The sequence below is a fragment of the Episyrphus balteatus genome, chromosome 4 (assembly GCF_945859705.1).
Source record: "Episyrphus balteatus chromosome 4, idEpiBalt1.1, whole genome shotgun sequence".
Lineage (NCBI taxonomy): Eukaryota > Metazoa > Arthropoda > Insecta > Diptera > Syrphidae > Episyrphus > Episyrphus balteatus.
Genome location: NC_079137.1, coordinates 46,415,588 through 46,436,701, shown reverse-complemented (window position 1 = coordinate 46,436,701; position 21,114 = coordinate 46,415,588). Strand labels below are relative to the sequence as shown.

The 21,114-nt window shown below is 31.0% G+C and overlaps 1 protein-coding gene across 5 annotated transcripts in view; it reads left to right on the top strand.

Annotated features, from left to right (window-relative positions):
* Positions 1–21,114, top strand: part of LOC129918418 (uncharacterized) — a 302,049-nt gene that overhangs the window by 84,953 nt on the left and 195,982 nt on the right. For 3 of the 5 annotated variants that reach the window (XM_055998935.1, XM_055998933.1, XM_055998936.1), the window contains 9 exons: positions 1,227–1,363; positions 1,465–1,638; positions 5,536–6,732; positions 10,420–10,519; positions 10,591–11,461; positions 11,539–11,740; positions 11,871–11,982; positions 12,053–12,202; positions 12,279–12,335. In XM_055998935.1, the coding sequence (XP_055854910.1) occupies positions 1,227–1,363; positions 1,465–1,638; positions 5,536–6,732; positions 10,420–10,519; positions 10,591–11,461; positions 11,539–11,740; positions 11,871–11,982; positions 12,053–12,202; positions 12,279–12,335 (3,000 nt within the window). The remainder of the gene's footprint in view (positions 1–1,226; positions 1,364–1,464; positions 1,639–5,535; positions 6,733–10,419; positions 10,520–10,590; positions 11,462–11,538; positions 11,741–11,870; positions 11,983–12,052; positions 12,203–12,278; positions 12,336–21,114) is intronic. The other 2 variants (XM_055998934.1, XM_055998937.1) reach the window with 2 other exon arrangements.

Genomic DNA, 21,114 nt, shown 5'->3' with positions numbered 1-21,114 from the left:
TCGCGGTTTTCTTGCTTGATTTTTGTATCATAATCTAGCAATCTTGTCTTCACAAACGCCAATGTCAAATCCTTTTCAGCTAGAGTTTGAATAGCTGTGACTATACCGTCGTAAGAAGTTGGCAACGTCAGTAGTAATTGTGCCACCTTATTCATTTCGTTGACCTGAGCTCCTGCCGCCTGAAGTTCTGTTAACATTTCATCAAATTTTATGAAATGTTCCATAAGAGAGATGTCGCCTTTGAACTTGAAAGTTAAAAGTCGTTTTTGCACAGATAACTGCGTAGCTAGACTCTTCCTTTCATAGATCTCATCAAGTTTCCTTAGAATATCGAGAGCTGTCTTTTCCTCGGTAATCATTCCAATCATCGTGTCGCTCAAGTGCTCTATAATGCAGCCTTTCGCTATTCGTTCCATCCTTCGCCATTCTCCTGTGTCCTTGTTCAACCCTGGAGTCTCCTCCAAAGCTGGCAAACAGTTTTCCTCGGCAACAAGAGCCCTTAATCGAAATTTCCAGATGCTATAGTTTTCCCCGTTGAATGGGGTAATATTCCTTTTCATTTTTTGATTTTGCATTTTTACACGTTTTAAATTATTCAATTGTTTATAACACAAAAAGATTTAATAAATTTTAATTTGTTAACTTTTATCAATAAAACGCACTTGGACCCATAACCTATTAGAATAATGAATTAAAACACAAACTTCATTCAGGACATTGATATTTTAATGTTGCTTCTTTGAATTTTACACAGCGAATGAATATAAGAATGAATGAGATTGAATGAGAATGAAACACAATGGTATATTTCTTAGAAAAATCTTTTTCGGGGAATTACCCGATATCGTTACAAATTTGAATTGAAAGCAAAGCCTACTCAACTGAAATATTTATATTTTGAATTTACATCCAATATTCTTGTCCCCTCCGTGAGCTCCCCTGAACTGATTGCAACTATTCACGTTTATAATTGTTCCTTCAGGACAATTTAAAATCGTCTCATTAACTTATCGTAAAGCCTTGTTTCGACGGTCCTTCCGTGTCGTGGGGTAATCAATTTTAGAATCCTTCTCCACTACAACCGAAAAAAACATGGCTAGGGTCTTCAGCAAAAATGAATTCCAAAATATTTTTATTAAATTTTGTTTTAAATGAATTTTCACAATATATGTATGAATCTAAAATCTTAACATTTGACTTATTAAATTTTCAATTTTTTCTTACAGCTCATATTGTTGTCGACCTGGCGGTTAAACGAAGTCATAAAATGCAACGTCCCAGCTCGGTGGGTATTGGCCCAGCAACGCCAATACTCTCGACAAGAGATCGTACAGCTTCCATCACCGGACCCCAACCAGTTGACGTAAATGAAAGCAAAAAAAAACTTTCAAACTATTTCAATTATATTTTCTATTAAAATGAACAAAGTATTTTTCTAAAAAAAAAATCAATTTTCTCTTTCAGAATGCAAAACGACGTGAAATGGAATCGTATAAAATCAAAACACTCCAACTAATGCTCGAACAGGAAAAGAAAAATCTTGAACGTTTGAAAGGTGATTCGAGTAATCCAAGTTATAAAACTTCTGAAACAAATATACGCAAATTAAAAGAACAATTGCGTCAAGTTGGAGGCGAGGTATGAAACCAAAAACAAAAAACAAAAACACTAACAAAATAGTTATAAATAAAATTTATGTATATTTTTTTTTATATTTGTCAATGACAAGGATGACGTTATTCTTTGACTAAATCATTTGAAAAATGTGTTAGGAAAAAAAACCTATTAATAGAAAATAATGATTGATGTAATTGAATTGCATAATTTTGTTGATATTTTTTTTTAATAATAATTTTTAAAAATGATTTGTGTTACATTGGCTTGGCAATAACTATTTTTTTTTAATATAAACAATTTCAATACAATTAAAATAAATTTGCCAATGCAAATTCAATGCATCTCTCATTTTATGTCTAGCCAAACCCACAATATTAACAAAACAAAAAAAGAAAATATAAACAAATAAACAATAAATAATAATAATAAAATAACAAAATCAAATGATGATGTCATGAATGAATTCATAAATATTTTTGTCGATTTTTTTTTTGTATTTTGTATTTTTTTTTAATTTTTAACCAAATTTGTTATATTACTCAGCTCGGTTTTTTTTTATTTTATAATTTTTTAATTTTTTTGATTTTATTTTTATTCATGAACTCGTATGTAACCGTATGAATATTTTAAATTATGCAAGTTATAGTTATTTAGGCGAAAAAAAACTTGAATCATATTAATATTTTTACAGTCTTAGTCATAAACTAGGTTCCTTATAAAAAATAAAAAACTTCTTTAGTTACAGAATTTTTTTGAAGTTGGTTTAAAGTTAGTGCCTGCTTGGCGTCTTTTGGACGCATTATTTAAGTACATATACCTTCTTTATTTCAAACCTACTAAGTTTAAAGTCTGTTGATAGAACTTAAACTGAATACCTGTTAACTTAGTCATACATAGGACTCCTTTCTTTTCTAAACAGCTATTAGTCGTTAAGCTCGTATTATATTTCTTGTAGTCTTGGTATCAAATTAGGTATACGTATTTTTGATTCTACCTGCCACAGTGTACAAAGAATGTTTAAATTAATTCATTAAGTTTTAGTTTTCACTGTATGATACAATTTTTTTTAGTTCAATTATGTAGTTTATTCGATCAATCAATCAGGGTTTTATTAATTGTTAAATTATTTCTATGATTGGCATTGACTTTTGAATTCTTCACATACATTTTTTGAATGTGCTTTAGATTCTTGGCATTCTTCGTATTTTTTTTAAATCTGCAGATAGTGCAATTTAATCATGGTACATGGGTGAAGCAAGATTAGTAGTTTTTAAATTGCTATAGATTTAATCTGATTTAAAGGACTTTAATTAAAAATTAATTTCTATTTTATAATCTCCGTCTTTTTGTAAAACATTGATTCGTTTTCTTTCATAATGACTTGATCTAGTACACTTTAAATATGCAGTTAATAGCGTTTTATTGAAGTTCTGATTTATTTCACTGTCAAAATAAGAGGATCCTTGATGAAAAAGCAGGTATTCCTACTGGGTTCCCTACACATGCGTAGTTAGTTTATAAATTACTAAAGCGTTATTGGCCCATTTATGCCGTGATATGTGATAAAAAACCATATCGGTGGCGTATGCGCAACATATTCTTGATCATTTCGGGCATTTTGGTAATCTAGTAGCCCTTTTCATTAACATTATCATATAAACATTTTTAAATTAAAATAAAATCCGTTTTATTCCAAAAACTAAGGCTGAACTTCGTTCAAGTTAGGAAGTTATGAATTAAAAATTTCTTTCTATTTTGATGAAGTAAAATGGATTTCATAGTTCAAAAATGTTTATGGCCAGTGATAAAGTTACAGAACAGAGGTACAGGTATTCCCATTAAACTTAGAATTCATTTGCGAATTTGAAGTTTTATGACATTGCTATTTCATTTCAAAACTATTAGATTCCAAAATCTTTTTTTTTTACTAAATCAATAAGTTTGGAAATAAGCTTTTCTTAGACAGTAATACTCTAAAAAAAAAGAGACTCGTATACGATGACATCTACATTCATAGATTTCGTAAAAATTCTCATATTACCCACAGTAGATAATACGTATTTTTTTGTTTTCTTAGCTGTGTGTATTATGAGTTTTCTGTTACATGATAGGCTTTTAACTGTTAAGTTCCCTTGATTAAGAATGACATTAGCATTTATGTCAGCATGTCCGCACTTTCATTTTCTGGCACACCACTGAGTTCAGACATGTTTTTTTTTTTAAATTAAAGACATTTGTGTCCAAGCTTGTTTCATTGGTGTTTTTTGTCATGCTTTATCTTTAAAAAGGTTTTTTTTTAATACTTTTCTGTCTAGCTATCATTTCACATTCTTAATCATGTTAAGATCTATTGCGTAGGGTACCCATTGCAATAGTCAAAGGTTATGTTGTTTTATCCAGGTTCCCACGACTGTTTGGCGGTATGAATTGGGATGTTTTCATGTTGCAAAGTTACCTTGTAACTTCGATTAATTAAATTTTTGAAAAGCGTAAGTTTTGTATGCTTTCGATGTCATTTGTGATGAAAAAAAGTCCAGTTCAATCATTCTGAAGAACGATAATCCATCCCTAACCATAACGCTGACTTCACAGGTTTTGATAACACTGCAAACAAAATCTGTCTTTGCTCTGATTTTTTGTAATAAAAGCATTCTGCTCATCAAGGTTTATTATTTTTTCATCAAGCTGCCATTTCTCATCCATGTTAAATGGCTTCTGCAGGATTTGAACCTCTGAGTCGGTTTTTTCAATGCTAATTTAGTTAGAGACTCTGACTGAGACTCTGACTGGCAAGAATAACAGACCAATCGAGCAATTAATCTTCTTACATTAGATGATGATGACTTTTACAAAACTTTTGATATAATCGAAGAAAATGTTTCACATACGCCATAGTGATAGTTTTAGTTTATTTTTTTATAAGCCACCCGAAATGCTGGTACTTTCTCATTTGCTTATAAGAAGAGTTTTATGGGTTATCTTTCTTCTTTGTTTTTCATGCGGTTTTAAATATAGGGTGGTTGTTTACGTCTCGGGTTCGGGATTATACTATCATATACTTTATGGTTATTGAAATTTTAATTTTCACGCCCTGTAAAATTTCTTTTATCCTCTTTTTTGGTATTCTCAAAATCTTTTTTGAGTTAATTTCTTGATTACCTTTATCCTTAAGATTATTGGGTTCCCCGTGTTATTGATTTCTTTATTTGTTTTTATACACAACCTCAACTATGAATGTTACCCTTCCTTGTTTAAGCTTTGTTTTTAGTTAAGCTTCTGTCAATTCCAATCATAGACTGTAGACCCTATAGAAGAGTACATGTAAGCGTTTAAAACCTTCCATTTCGGTTCTCATAATCCCTATATAGTTTATAATTTACAAAAAAAAACACAGTTATTACATTTCATTCCAATATTATAAATAAACATTATTTCCAGCTGTTAGTTGCATTTAATAATATTATTTCTATCTCTCTTCATCCGATCGAGAGTAATCTTCTTTCTCAAGGTATTGGTTTATCATTTGTAAAAAAAAATTATAATGTCCATTCATCGAATGATATTCACCAATTTTATTTATACTTTTTTATCTCTCTTTTTATAACTTAACATACATAATATTTATGCGTTTTATGATTTTTTCATTCATTTGTGAACACACTTACAAAACAATAAGAACGCCTTAATTAATTAAAATAAAAAAATAAACACGCAGGCAGCCTAATCTTAACAATAGCTCTAATAATTTTTTATAAGATTTCAGCACGAATTAATTTGTTAATCAAAGAAAATATAACCCAAAACACAGCGACAGGATTAAACTTATATAAAATAAACAACAATTTTAGGTCTATTTTTTTTTTGTTGAAATTTTTCTCAAAACAAACAATCCTTCAATTCCTCTTCAATCCCAAACAGGAATCACCAACCGGAATGAAATTCCAAAACTCAGCTTCTCAATCATCGGTTTTGTCACCAAGTCAAATCCTTCAGCAGCATTATTCCCCACATCAACCAAATCCCCCTACAAATATCCATCACTTCCACCATCCTGCCACAACTCCCCAGGCTCCCCCGCACACCAGTCCTGCATTCCTATCGCTTCTCCCGCGTTCCTTGTCCTCTTTGAGCTTGGGCACACGCAAGAAACCCGACAAAGAAATCACATCACCACTCAGCAATACCACAGACTTTCTGAATGCATCCTCGACAACAAACAGTCCGAGTCCATTGCTATCGCATTCGATGTCACAATCTTTGCATCAACAAAAGGGTTCACCACAACCACAACAATTCTATCCCCACCATTTGCATCAGCAACAACAACAAGCCCAACTACAACAACATCAATCAGGACATTCACAGAAATATAACAAGGACAATGCTGCAGCAACACCAAAATCCTCAGTTTCGAAGAAGAAATTCTCTGGAAGTACAAAGAATCTTAAAGAGGATATACCACCTCCTTTGCCACAGAGAAATCCTCCCAGAAATTTGCTTCTTGAATCAGCCAACATGGATTGGCGTCGTAATGTACCCGTTTCCGACTTGGATCATTCAACAATGTCAAGTCCATCGTCCACACAACGTGGCTCACCAACTCAAATCACCTCAGGTGCATCTGGTGCTGGTCCTCAGAAGGCTCCTAATAATGCCCCTGCCTCGGGGGGCAAAAAACGTCCCAAAACAAAAACCAAAGCTCTTTCCGATCCCAAAATGAGCACCCAAATGTTTTTGCAAATGGAAAAGGCACCTGGCACAGGGGAGGATGGTGACGATGACCATTGTATTCCACCACCCTTACCACCCAGACAGCCTGGAATGATGGAGGAATCACAAAATATTCTCAATTCCAACAAAAAACAAGGCAATAACTTTGGTGGTAGACCACCTCCCAACAGTATTGACACATTGATGAATTATCCCCTAGTAACTACGTGTACTCCAGTGCGTGACAATATGTCAGCAGCTTTTCCACTCTCACAGAGACCAAATATCGTTCAGCAATTACAACAACATCAACAGATGCAAAATCAGATGCAACATCATGGTTCTTCTGGTGGTACAGCTCCACCATTACCACCACCAGCAATGCAGAGTTCGAGTTCGTCCGCTGTAAGTAGAGTCTCAATCAACACTTCTAAATAGTACTTCTGCAAAAAAATATAAAAAGAGTAAACAAAAAATCTTCTTTGGAAAATATCGAGTGTTGTGGGTCACAAAAAAAAAATATTTTTGAGTAAAAAAAAATCATCTATAATTCGATGCAAAAAATTTTTTAAAAATTGAGAACTTTTGGTATTAGTGGTAGAATTGTAAAACAAAAAAACTCACTTGCTTATAATACTAACAATAATTCACTCAATTTTTTTTAGATATAAAATTTTAGTTTTTTTTAAGCACAAAAATGAAAGAAAATGGAAAATAACAATGCTCATGGATACTAACAAATGTATACAACTTAAGATACTAACTATTAAATATAAGCTTGTAAATATATAATGGCTGTAGACATATTGTTAAGTAATAATTTTAACTTTTAAAGTTTTTTTTTTCAATTATAAAAAGCAAGTTTTATAATTATTAGCTTATAGAAACTTGCTTTTATATATTTTCTTATTCGCGGGTTCTATCTTTTTCGGCAGTTGAGTGTTATTTTTGTTGGACATGATATCTTACACATACAGAAAGCCATGCCTAAAAAACACACCACAATTTGTATTTATAAATAGGCTTTAAATTAAACAAAAAAAATTGGCCATTCGATTTTTAAAATAAGGTTTTTAAAAGTTAGAGACCATAAGAACTCCACTAGGACCAAACGCCATATTTTTTTGTATAAGAAGGCTTAAGGTTGTGAAATGCTTTATTGTGGTTTTCGTCCGAACAATTACTGAATAAAGCATTTTCTTTTTAAATGCTGGAACTATTTTCGTGATTGAGTGGAATTCTTAAAAAAAGACCCTATAAAGTATCACAAAGAGAAATCTGTTTTTTTTTTGATACTAGTACTTTGTGGCTTGCATTCCATTGTTGCTCTTGGAAACTTATTACTCTAATCAATCAATTTCATATTTTAGAATAACCAAAAAATTACCAATCCGTTTTGAAAAAAAAAAAAAAAAAAATAAATATTTTTATATCGAAAATAATTGTTTTTGAAATTTCGCTATGCAATAATAAAATCGTGAAAATCAGGCAAGGTAAAGCAAACAAAAAAAAAAACCTCCAGAGCCAATCTGATTTTAAACCACTGTGTGCATGTTTTATATTTTCAAACTGTGACATGGTTTCAAATAGTAAGTTTTTGTTGTTGAGCTCGGTGTTAATTTTTTGATAACTCATAAAAACACAATTTACGTTAAAATTATTTCAGAGCTTGTGTGCTTTTTTGAACATTTAGTTGTTCAAAAAATATTTCAGATGAAAGAAAAAAAAAAAAAACATTGCAATATTCGTAAATGCCTGTTATCGCGATATTCGATCAAAGTTTTTCTATTTTTTTTTTTATAAAAAAAAACCTGCACGTTGATTTTTTTTAAATTCTTATAAGTTCTTTATTAAATCAATATCATTTACCTTTAAGTCGATACAACTTTTTTTTTTTAATGCAGTAAGTTCAAAAAACTACAAAAAAAAAATGACTGTTATCTTATAACAGATAATAGATGTAAAAGATAAAATTCATTCAGAATCCACGAACTTCAAACTTACAAAAACATATTTTCAAAAACGACAGATCCAGATTATATAGGCCTCAAAAGTGGAAATATGTTGAAACTTGCAATTTGATAAATAGCACAAAGTAAAATTAATTCCAACTGAAATAAAAAAAAAAAAACAACCAAAGGCCGGAAAAGACAAAAAATGTGAGTTATGAAGTTAATCAAAAATAAAATACTCGTATTCAGGCTCGTAACAACCTACAATTCAATAAATAATTTGTTCCTAGAAGACCTTCAAATTTTATGTTGCTTTCCTCTCAAATCGATGAGTACAGAGGTCCACATCCACAGCCTATCTTTTGAATAGTTTCTTTGTATTATTGGAATGATCTCTAAAGATCCTTTATATACAGCCGTATTATTAATGAAAACTCATCGGGAAATGTATTATATAAAAAGGTTCCCATTAGAACAGCTTCCATAAATATTTCTTTTTTTTTTGCTTGTTCGTCATTATTAATTAACGGAAAAGTTACCAAATTCTGGTAATTTTAGAGTCCTTCTCCCGAACGCATTTCCTAACAAGTTTTTATCCATGGGTTGATTTTAAAATTTTTCAATCTCACCCTCATCTTTGAAGCATACAAAATTTTAAACTCGCCGGCCACCATAAAAATAAAACCGATGGCCGCTAGAACTAGCTTGATTGAATTGAATAACAGTGTAACTGCAAATTTGCTTAGGTTTTGATTTTACTCCTATTCCAAACAGAGTTCAATTGCACGACAGTGAAAAACAGTGCAAAATCAAACTTTTCTGTTAGAAATATACTAGACAAGACTGCTTTTGTTATAATTTTTTGTTAGAATATTGATTCAGGTAAAACGTAAACATATTCACTTTTTTTTAAACAAACGTTCAAAAATATATGTAAGTGAGTACAAATGACATTTGAAAACTGTCTTTTTTTGGAATCTTGTATTTTTAATAACAGAAATTTTGAAAGCAAAATAGCTTATATGAAACCATATCTATAAATTTTGAATTAAATATTTTTATTTATAAAAAAAAAATCAAGTAAAAATAATTTGAAAAGTTAAAACACTTCTAAGCAAACTTGTAAAAAAATGTTTAAAAATATCAATAGGTACTAACAATGTATAAACAAAAATGTGTAGTAAATTTAAGAAAAAAACCTTAAAATAAGCATGAGAAATAAAACCATAAAAAAAAACAAAAAAAAAAATCAAAATTTACTAAAAACTGCACGCACTAACAAAAACACACCAAAACGCTTTGCTTTTTATTTTTAACATTCGCTCTCGCAGTAGTTATATGCTTGATCAAAAATTTTGCTTTTTAACACTTCATCCATTCATTTTAGTGTCACACATTTTTTCTCCCAAAAAATCCCTTCACCAATATCCAAAATTATTATTTATATTTTTCAATTCATTGCAAAAAGAAACAACAACAATTTTAAAGTAATAAAGGATTAAACGCTTTGAGGGTAGAAAAATTAGAGATAAAAAAATCCTTATCTATTACTTCTCCCACCAGTAGATTAAAAAAAACCCTTTTGGTCTTAAAAAAAAACGCACATAATATAATACTGAGAGTCCCACCATAGTACTACTACTATTGGTAATTTTTTTTTTCGTAGAATTTGAATCACATTACTATCGGCTTTTGAAAAAATACAAATATTATTGTGTAAATATTAAAAAAAAAAAACAATTTTTTTTGGAGGAAATCGAACTAACAATGGTTTTTTTCTGATAAAAAAAAAAATGAATAAGACAAATGCGATTTTTGTATTTTTTGTTAAATTACTTTTAGTTGAACCTTCCAGTTTGTCAGAATTGGTCAAGACACCAACTGGGAATTTAGTTTATAAGTTTGCATGTGTTTATTTAGATTTTTTTGTTTTATCTATTTTTCTTTGGTTGAGTTTTTGTAGTTTGTTTGTTTTTGAGTTGATTTTGTTTAAATAAATTAAAAATAAGTTGATATGTGATGCGGTGTAAAATTTGCTAATGCTTTTTTTGGGTAATTTTGTTTATTCTCTTTGGCAAGACACAATTTATTTATTTAAATATTTATTTAATATTGAATTTGTTGTTGATAATTTTTACAGGCTCTTGGTCAGACACCACAAAATATGAATCATTTTGGTAAACACCGCCGAGTTGTGTCATCACCGGATAATATGCATCCACGCCATGAAAGACAATTGGGTAAATACAACTAAAATACCTCAAAATCTCAGAAAAAATAATCATAAATTTCCTTTTGATCCTTTTTTTAGATCGTCACAATAAATCGACATCAGGATCTTGGGAATTGGTTGAAAAAGACAATGAAATAACCCCACCGGGAACACCACCACCGCCTTATCTCACCTCAGCCTCACATGCAATGGCCCAACAGCAACACCAACAACAACAATTACATCACCAACTATCACAACCGGCCGGTGGTTGCATGGAGGAAATTGACAATGGTTTCATGATTGATGGCAATAATAGTGGCAATCCAATGATGGTCCTTGCCGGCAGTCCAACACATTCCAACATATTCGCTAGTGGTGGCGGTAAAAGTCCCGCCATCCATCCGAATGCCATTCAAAAAGAAATCCTCTCAATGGAAGATGAAGATGGTTCCGATCAGGAATTTCTTGTCGATGAAAATGGTCCTTTTAATCATTTGCAACGTCTTCTCGAAACTGAGAATGTTGCTCATTTAGCTGTTTTTCTCAATTATGTTCTATCCAATTCTGACCCAGCTCCATTGCTATTCTATCTAATAACTGGTCTCTATAAAGAAGGCACAGTTAAGGATATGCGCAAATGGGCCTATGAGATACATTCAACATTTCTAGTACCTCGAGCTCCGTTGGTATGGTTTAGTGCTGATGAATCATTGGCACGTGAAGTAGACAATGTCTTACAGAGTGAATATGACAAAGTTGAGATATTGCGTAAGGTCTTTTGGAAGAGTCGCAAACGTGCGAAGGAGAAAATCTGTGATCAATTGAGAGAATTTCAACAGAAGCGAACAGCTGGTTTGGGTACTATTTACGGACCCAGTGATTCACAGTTGAATGAAGCAAAAGGAGATAAGAATAAAGAACAGAGAATATTTGAGGAAACTCTACTTCCGAGATTACAATTTTGGATGTAAGTTTTTTTTTTTTTATTTCAAAAAAAAAATTGTCAGATTTTAAATTAATTTTCAATTTTTTGTATTTAAACAGAGATGAGCTTGATAAAGAAGCACCAGTTGAGGATCCGAAAAAGTTAGCCCTGTGCTCTGCACTGTCTACGGTTCTACATCGAATATTTATCACTCGATCGAATCCGAATAGTATTATCGATCGTGTTCATCATTTTGTTAGTCGAGAGAAAAGCTTCAAGAGCCGTCTTATGGGCAAGAATCGAAAGGTGAGTTTTACTTGGGTATGTCGGAAAATTATCTGGATGTCGTGTTTTTTTTTTTTAATTTGCGTTGAATCTTTTTATTTGGCTTATTTTTTGATTTCAAAAACTGATTTGAATATTATTTAATTTTATATTATTATTTTTCTAGATGACTGTACGTGGTCATCCATTAGTATTACGACAATACTATGAAGTGACCCACTGCAATCATTGTCAGTTAATCATTTGGGGTGTTAGCCCTCAAGGATATCATTGTACAGGTAAAAAGAAAAAGATGATGATAATAACAACACCCAAGAGTATATTAAAACTTTTTATTCCTTTTTGCAGACTGTAAATTAAATATTCACCGTCCTTGTTCGAAAGTTTTGGATGAAAATTGCCCTGGTCCAGTGCCACAAAAGCGTAAGGACCAACATAATGACAATAAAATTAGTAAATTTATGGAAAAAATAAGACCAACAACACATTTTATGCAACGTAAGTTAATTTTTGTTTTTATAATTTTCTATGGATTTCAAAATTGATTTGGTATATTTTGTTTGAATTATTTTAGAGGAAAGACGTGCTAGACAAGATGAAGAATGTAGTATTGATGAACTTATCAATCCTGGTAAGTGTTAGAATTTAAGATATTTTTAAGAATTGTGCTTTTTAATGTAACCGAAGGAAGGGATTTCAATAAGATCTTTTTAACAAAATGAACAAAAGAAAAATGTTCAAGGAAAACAACAAAACAAGTGAGTAACATTTACGTTTATTTGAAAAATAAAAAATGAACAACTTCGAAAGTTGTAGCTGAATATTAAATAAGTAATGTACTTTAGTTCTGTCTAAAAAGCAAGAAAACAAAGTATTCATAGGTAATGGACTGTTATTTTTCTTTGTAAATTTAACAATACATAGTTATTATCGGTGCATATACGTTAGATGAAGTAACGGCTCTGCGCAGTTTAGATGAGTTGACCAAATTAATGTCATTTATTGCAAACCAACGTTTGTAGATATGTACTTCAAAATTAGTATTGTTTATTTACATAGGATAAGATAGGATAACATCAGATTAATAATCTAATTTTATTGTTTAGTTTGGTCTTTTAAGAGATTTGCTTACAACCATTTTTTTCGCGTTGAGAAATGAGTTCTATTCGTACTCTTAATCTTTTGCTGCTACTACATTTAGGTTCACAAACTAAAATTCAAATAAAAGACACAATTACTAACCTCCGTACCAACTTGGCCAGTGATTGGTCAGAAATACTTAGGTTTTTTATTGTTTAAAATTTCTATCCTGCTAGGTTAGGTCAGATTAAAGTAGCTGAATGGCGAAGACTCTACTCATTCATTCTACTTGGCCATAAATTAGCTATTTCAACCTAACCTAAACTAAAACGAGGCTAAATAGTCAAAATTGTAAAAAGTTCGACGAATATTAAAAAAGAATTTTTAATGCGCACATTTTGCACTGATTTTTTTTCCATGCAGAAAATTTTTTATTTGCAATAAAATTTTTGTAATGCAAAATATTTTAAAAAATTAAAAAATTAAAAAAATAAAAAATTTCATTTTGAATGCAAATAGTTTTCAGTTGCAATATATTTTTTTAATTAATTTTTTTTTATTTAAATTTTTTTAAATTATAAATGCATTTTTTTCAATTGATATTTTTATAACTCTGGTCCATTGTGATACTATAAAAGACTAGCGAACCAGCTTCTTATGAATAGGGATAGAAGAATCCTTCTAGATAGTATTTGTAGAGACGAAGGCAAGAAATTTAATTGCCGCTTGGCTGTCGGAGATGATTATAATATTAGTGTTGGATATCAAGTTTTCTCTGAGCCAGAATAGAATTTCCTTAATAGACAGAATTTCAGCTTGGAGCACGCTACAATGTTCCAGTTCCTATACCTTCATTGGTTTCTAAACCGTCATTGTAGTAATGTAAAGGGTCATTACAGTTTTGGAGGCAATAGAAGCCTGGAAATATTTCGAAAATCAATTGATGTGTGTTGTAATGTTAGCGATGCGGTGAGTGCTGCTACTTGTTTGCTATAGCCGTCTAGGAGTTCGAGATATAATCCTTTGTCGAGGGCGTCTAACCTATCGAGCTTACTCTATTTGTTTATTGACCACTGTAGTGTCTAACGCTACTTGATCTTTGAAGCGCGAGTTTGGTCCCGAGGTGAGTTGCTGATTGAAGCATTTGCCTTATCTAATCAATGAGTGCCTGAAAAGTTAAAAATAAATAAGTCGATTGATTGTTACACCCGATGTCGGGCTTGAGTCACCGTCTTATAGAAATCAGTTGCTTGCGCTCGTGAGTTGACTAAGTCTTATAAAGGTGCAAGTAATTCGCCATATTATGGTTTTAGCGACACCCAATTTTTTAAAGCACGATCAACTTTGATTTAAATTTTGATTTTTTTTTTCTACTGAAACGGGATTTATGGCCATTATGGCGTTACCATTATTAGTTTCCGTCAAAAGTCACCTTGACATCCAAGAGCTTAGAACAACACTTATGCTCTTCATTGGACTTTCTATTAAATGATAAAGTTTTACAATATGCACATGCAAATAATCAATTTCTAGAATAGCCGTATTGATGATTATTTTTCTCATAGTTTTCATAGAACATTTTAAGAGTAAAAAAAAAAAAAACAAAATAAACTTAACCTTAAATCATTAACGCAGACAATACTTATTTTCAACGTCAAGTTCAAGCTTAACGTCTTTAGATGTTTCTGCATTTGGTATTTCCAATATACCCCTACACACATTAGTATCTATATCTATCGTATATCTTCAATGCATTGGTTTTTTTTTTTCAATTTACAGTCATTTGACTTGTTTTTGTTTATTTTTCTCCAATCGATCTCTTATTTAATTACACATCATCATAATCCATTTTATCACAGAGAATATCGTGAAGGTCATTAGTTTTTAGCGATGATAATCGTGATTCTGTTGCTGTAGCTGCTGTCTGTACTGATTTGTGTGAGTCATGTTGCAATTTTCTTATTAAGGTATGAACAAGACCATTGTGTCGTTTGAGATTATGGATAAGTGAGGGACTTTGACTTTGATGTGTCTGAATGATGATTTCACTGATATTCATTGGCACGTTTGGGAAGTTGAATTTTTACCAACTTATCCAAATCAATGCATTAGCTTGTGGGATTTTTGATGAAAAATTCTAATGGAACTAGTAAATTATTAGGTAGATGCCTATTTTGCAACAAAAAATTATATATTTCTACTATAATCATTTGAAATATTGGATAACTGTTAACTCAAAGTCGTGGCTAAGAATGAAATTTATTTTAAGATAAAATTTAACGAAACAAAATCAAGTGGAGATATGAGTCCCGTGGATATCATCAAAATTTCTTTTCAAAGAATTGGAGTTCTAGCATAATTCTCTTGAAAAAGTCGTAAATTTGTGAATCACCCTCAAAAAGCAGGTTTTTGGCACTCAGTTGGCTTTGGTTAATCGCATGTTGTTAGATGAATGCTCAAAGCTTTGTCCCTCGATCAACACCGGTTTTAATGGATTCAACTGTTGTTTATGAGTTGAAACAAAAGGAAATATTAATTACAAAAGTTTAAATAGGAACAAATAGCTGTCAAGTCTATTCAAACAAAAATATAAAAACAATATTTAATGAAAGAGCATTTTGTAAATATAATAACGTTGAGAAACTACGGTAGCGAGCAAAAAAAAATGCAAACAATAAAAACATTTGCATTTTTTTGCTCGTCTAAAAACGCATATTTAGGTAGACTTTTGACCAAATAACGGCTTTGGAGTAAAATATTCCACAAATTGACTCTGTTTAATGAAAATAAAACAGTTTTAATATGCAAAATTTGGTAATTTAGTTCTGGTTCAAAACTCTTTAATTTAATTTAATTTTTTTTTAAATTTTATGTTATTTAGTAGGTACTAATTTAGTTTTTAAAATGCTCTTATTTATTTTTAAACAAAAACAGTAAACCGGATTCAAGAACATCTTGTCATTTTCGAGAAATTAACGTTTTTTGTTACTACTACTTTTTTCTAAAAAAAAACTCTTTATTTTCTGTTTTTACGTGGCTGGACTTGTTGATAAATTAATTTATGAAACATTAACCATTCCTCAATTAATTTTTTCAACATTCAAATTTAAATAAGGATACAATAAAGTGATACATTATTGGATTAACCCTGAATTGATAAAACTTCTTCATTGATAACACCTACCTCAAAACTTACCTGAGAATTTTTCTTACTATGTCTGTGGTGCTCGCTGCCTATGGATTCTAGCTTTAATGAAAATTGAATAACAAATAATAATGTACATCCAAAAGATAAATCGATGACAAGAAAAGGCAAATACGAAGAAAAAGAATTTGAATGTTATCTAGGAAAAAATGATTCTCTTGAAACCTTAAAAAATCCAAGAATATGATTTAGAAAGTCCTTTTTTTTATTATGAACTGCTTGGCGAATATTATTTTATTGTTTTTAATTAAAATAAAACAATTTTATTGCCTTAAGGCCATTATAGCTAGGATCCATGGGCGGCTAGCACCCCAGACATAGTAAGAAAAATTCTCAGGTAAGTTTTCATGTGTTATCAAACCTGATACATCAAATCCAATTTATGATAAAACCTAAAAGGGTACGAAGTTTCAACATAGCTTTTGGAAAAGAATATACAGAAGTGGGTATTGTAGGGTTGCCAGATGTCTTAAAAAAGCTTAAAAATAAGGACATAGCTAACAAGTCTAATGAAATATGTATAAGATTTTCAATGAAAGTTTTTGTTATACCTACATTTATTGAAAAAAAAAAAAAATAAAAATCAAGCTACAGGGTTGCCAAACCCATAAAATTGTAATTTTGCAAGTAAATTTTAAAAAAGAAGTACGAACACAGAAATTGGCAATCAAATAATTCAAACAAATACGAATATAAAAAACCTAAGAAATGCATGGTAGTGTAGCGAAGTGATTATTAGAAGACATTGAAATATATTTTGAGTTTTTGATCTAATTTGTTCCTTTATATTCTTAAGTAATATTATTTAAATTCGTTAAATTAAAAAGCATCATATCCTAGTTTTTATTTGATACACAATTTGTATTTATATATTATTTTCATGGTTCAATAAAATTATGGTGCACTAGAAGTCAATAATTCAATTTTTATACAACAAAAAGTCAAAATAAAAATCAAATCCCTTCTCCACTAAATTATTTTATCAAAAATAAAATGGTTAATAAAATTTCCAAAATCTCACAAAACAAAATCAAAACAAAAATCAAAAACAAAAATCAAAAAACATAATTTATGTGTGCAGAAGGTACATACTATAAAGATAAAAATATGTCAAAAGGTCAGATTTAACCTTTTTTGCACTTCTTTTCCTTTCTGATACCTACTTGTTATGATGGACTTCAACAAAAAACTTATACACACACAAGATACGAATCTCACTTTAATTTAATCATATATAAATCTTTTATACCCATGTGTCCGTCGTCCATGTGTCCCATGTCAAAATTGTCTACAACAAAAATTAGGGATTATTTTAAAGGCTCCTAACTTCCCTCGTGTGTTTTCAATCGAGACAAAATAAAAAAAAAAAAAAAAAAAATAAACAAAAGAGAGACATTTCCGTCTTGGAACTTCCGATTTCTGAAAAAAAAAAAAAAAAACAGAATGGAATCCTTTTCTTTTGAGCCATTCGTGTGTCATATCTTCTCAAAAAGGCTTTGAGATAATAATTGTGGGGGTGTAAATACTCAAGAAGTTCTTTTCTATTTAACTTTCACGTGAATCTCAAAATAAAAAAAAAAATACCTATGACAACTTCAATTCGAGTGAGATCTCTCTCTGAGGTATGTGTAGGCTTCATGCTGTTTCTTAAACTAAATACCACTTATGTTGAAAAATAAAAATAAACAAATATTTAGATAAGCTTTGATTTTACATAAATTCTTTAACTTCCTCGTGTACATCTCGTGTAAATACGTAAATTTATCTTGTATTTACAAGAAATGTGTGGAAGCGCATCAGGATGTCAGAAGGAAGACTTTTTTTTGTTTTATTTATTTCCAACAAAATGTTTCCAACTACACCTGGAGCGTTTGTTTGTATCTCTTGTATCTTGTATAATTGCGTCACCTTGTGTTGCACTTACTGTAAACAAAACTATTTTACTCAGAAGAAGAAAAACATAAAAAAAAAAAGAAAACAGCGAACCGCTTTGAAGTGGTCGAGCTGAAGTTAGAAGTCGTAGCGTACTTCGTGGAGTAGATACTCCGATTGGATAAAGATGAAGAAGTTAACTCCATTTCTGTGTGTGTGCAAGAGAGTGGAGAGTATGGAGAAGTTGTAGCTTCCTCCCCGAACACAGAACCCTCATCAGTTTATCTAACTTAAAGTGAATTATTTGTCTTTTCTGTCCCAGATGAGTGTTTGTATTATCTTTCCAAAAGACTTTGACTTGAATTCGACGATGACTAGCGACGACTAGAGCTGAGGCTGCTATTGCGATATCTGCTTTTAATCACTCTACTCTTTCACTGAGTAGAGAACAGTTGCGATTGCTCTTATTAAAGAGCTGCTCCCTGCTCAGTCCTCAGTCGTACTTTGCTGTGTTCTTTTCTTTCTTATACAATGATCAACATGAAACGATCAAGTGAACATAAAGAAAACAGTAAAAATGTAAAAATGTTCTATGCTCTTAAAGACTTCAATGTTTTTATAAGCAAAACTGCTCTCTTTTCATTGTAACTTCACTGCTCTTTTTCAAAAATTTTCTCGGCTCTTGAAAATTTCACAGATTTTTTTGTGAGCAGAATGCGTTTTTCCATCAAATGAATTCGTTAACGATGAAAATAAAATGCACGACTGGGTCGCACGAACTTGCTCTTAGAGTTAAAGTTGCTTAATTTTTTAAGAGTACTTATATAGAAATTTGAAAAAAAAAAAAAAATAAAAAAACATTTTGTAGAAATCACTAATCAACATCTTAAAAACAAAATTTCAAAAAAAAATTCAATGTCCCATTTTCTAAAATTTGATTTTTCAAAAAAAAAAAAATTTTTAATTTTTTTTAAAAATCCAAAAATTATTTTTTTGAAAATTTTATTTTTTGTTTATATTTAAATTATAGAAATGCTTCTTCACAATAAGTTTCGTTGAAATCGAATAAGCAGTTTCGGAGATAATCGGATTTGAAAAAAAAAAAACGGTTCTATGGCGGCAGGTACCGTTAATAATGATTTTCAAAAAAAAAGAATTTTTCATTAGAAGACACACCTTAGCTTAAAACTAACATTTAAATTTTTTAAACAAAATCGTTAGAGCCGTTTTCGAGATATTTCAATTTTACTAAAATCGGTATATGACAAGTACCGTTATTTTTGGTTCAAAAAAATTAATTCCAAAAACTCCTCTGGAGAGTCGCCAAATAACGCTACACACCAAGTTTGACATAAATCGGTCCATCCGTTTATACAGACAGACAGACAGACGGACTTCCGGGACCCACTTTTTGGCATTGTCTACCATCGTAATGTCATGGAAAAATGTTATCTCAACTTTTGTTTTTTGTACGAATGCATAACTTGATATACATATAGTACCTATATCGCAAGTAAAAAAAAACAAAGATGTTAAGAAAAGTTTACAATGCTGACGGCTAAACAGAAAAGTTTCATATAAAATACCATTATTTCAGTGAATGCATTCAAGGAGTTATTTTTTTTTTTACTAAAATTTCAAAAATGGTCTTCAATGTTTAATTATGTTTTAAATCAGGAAGAAATTTAAAGAGTGGTTTCCGGAGTAAACTGCTATTTAAAAAGTGATTAAATAACAGCTTTTAATAGCTGCTTTTTGTATATGCTGCTCACTGCTATCACTGCGCTTTAAAAAAAATCGCTCTTAAGCACACCCCTAGAAATGACGACGTGCTAAAGAATAGAATCAACTGTTTCGAAGTGGAAGTTGATGCTGGGAAAGATACTGCGATGGGGTGGATGGCCTTTTCTTCTAACATTTATCTTATCATTTGTTCCTAGAGCCTCTTTAATCTTTCTTTTTTTTTTTGTTGACTATTGTAGATCTATCTATCTATCCACCTGCACACAAGATTGCTAGCAGCAGGAATTAAAAAAAAAAGTAGAAAGCCTTGTATAGGTATAACTTTGGATTCAATTTATTATTATCTGAACCACACTTCCCTTCTGTTCTATATCTCTAATCTGATTTGTTGTGTCTCCTTGAGACTCTCATCGTTCGTTCCAGACGCAAAGACGTATGTTATAGGTAGGTTGGTACCAGCCTGTTCAGCAGTTCCGATTGTCATCTGTTTTTACATGAACATTTTGCACAAAAAGAAAGAAAAAAACCAGGTAATCAACTTTAGAGAGAATGCTACTTCCCTTTCATCACCAATTCACCATCATCAGCATCATCTAGGTACATCCCCTGGATGCACGTCCGCCTTCGACATGTATCTCACCTGCGAGGTGAGACTGACTGTCGACGTAATAGTCTGTCGTATTGACACATATCGATTTGTTCGCAAAGTGATTGTATAGATTGTAGAAGAATGATTTATCATTTTTAAAGCGCACACACATGGTGTGTGCTCTGTATGTTGTGTTGTGATGATGATGATGATGATGAGAACAATCTGTGGTGTGTTGTTTTGTGTATATGTGTGTGGTGTATAGGAAGAGGAAACATGTTACATGTTCACTTTGGTAGTAACCAAACCAAAACAACTGAAGTAGTAGCATACAGATACCTACTTTATATCTCACCTACCTTTCTATTCAGACAAATTTTATTATTTCAACACCTTGAGGGAACGACTACTGCGACACGACATAAATTCATGAGGTTTAAATCGAATCAAAATGATAATCCAAAGGATTTATGGAAAATTCAAAATTTAAGCTTTTTCTCTTTTTTTTTTCTTCAAAGGGATACTGTAGTAGATTTTTAAAGGTAAAGGTTGGCTAAAATATGATGTAGGCTCATCTATCTACAATGTATCTACATAATATTATGACATAAAGCCTTTTAAATGTTGTAGGTATCTCCATTCAAACATTTTGAGTCTTGTCAATTTAAACAGAAGCAAAAATTTGAATTTTGGATGAAACTTAAAACCACTGTTCTTTGAGCCCAATAATGGATGGTGATTGATAATCACTGACAACGACGCATATATTACTAGAAGTTTTTACTTTACCGAAGAGCAGTGATAGCAGTAAGTGGCATATGAAAAAGTAGCGATTAATAGCTGCTATTTGATCACTCTTTAAATAGCAGTTAACGTTTCAAATTAGTTTTTAAACATCTTCCTGGAAAAAAAGATTGAACA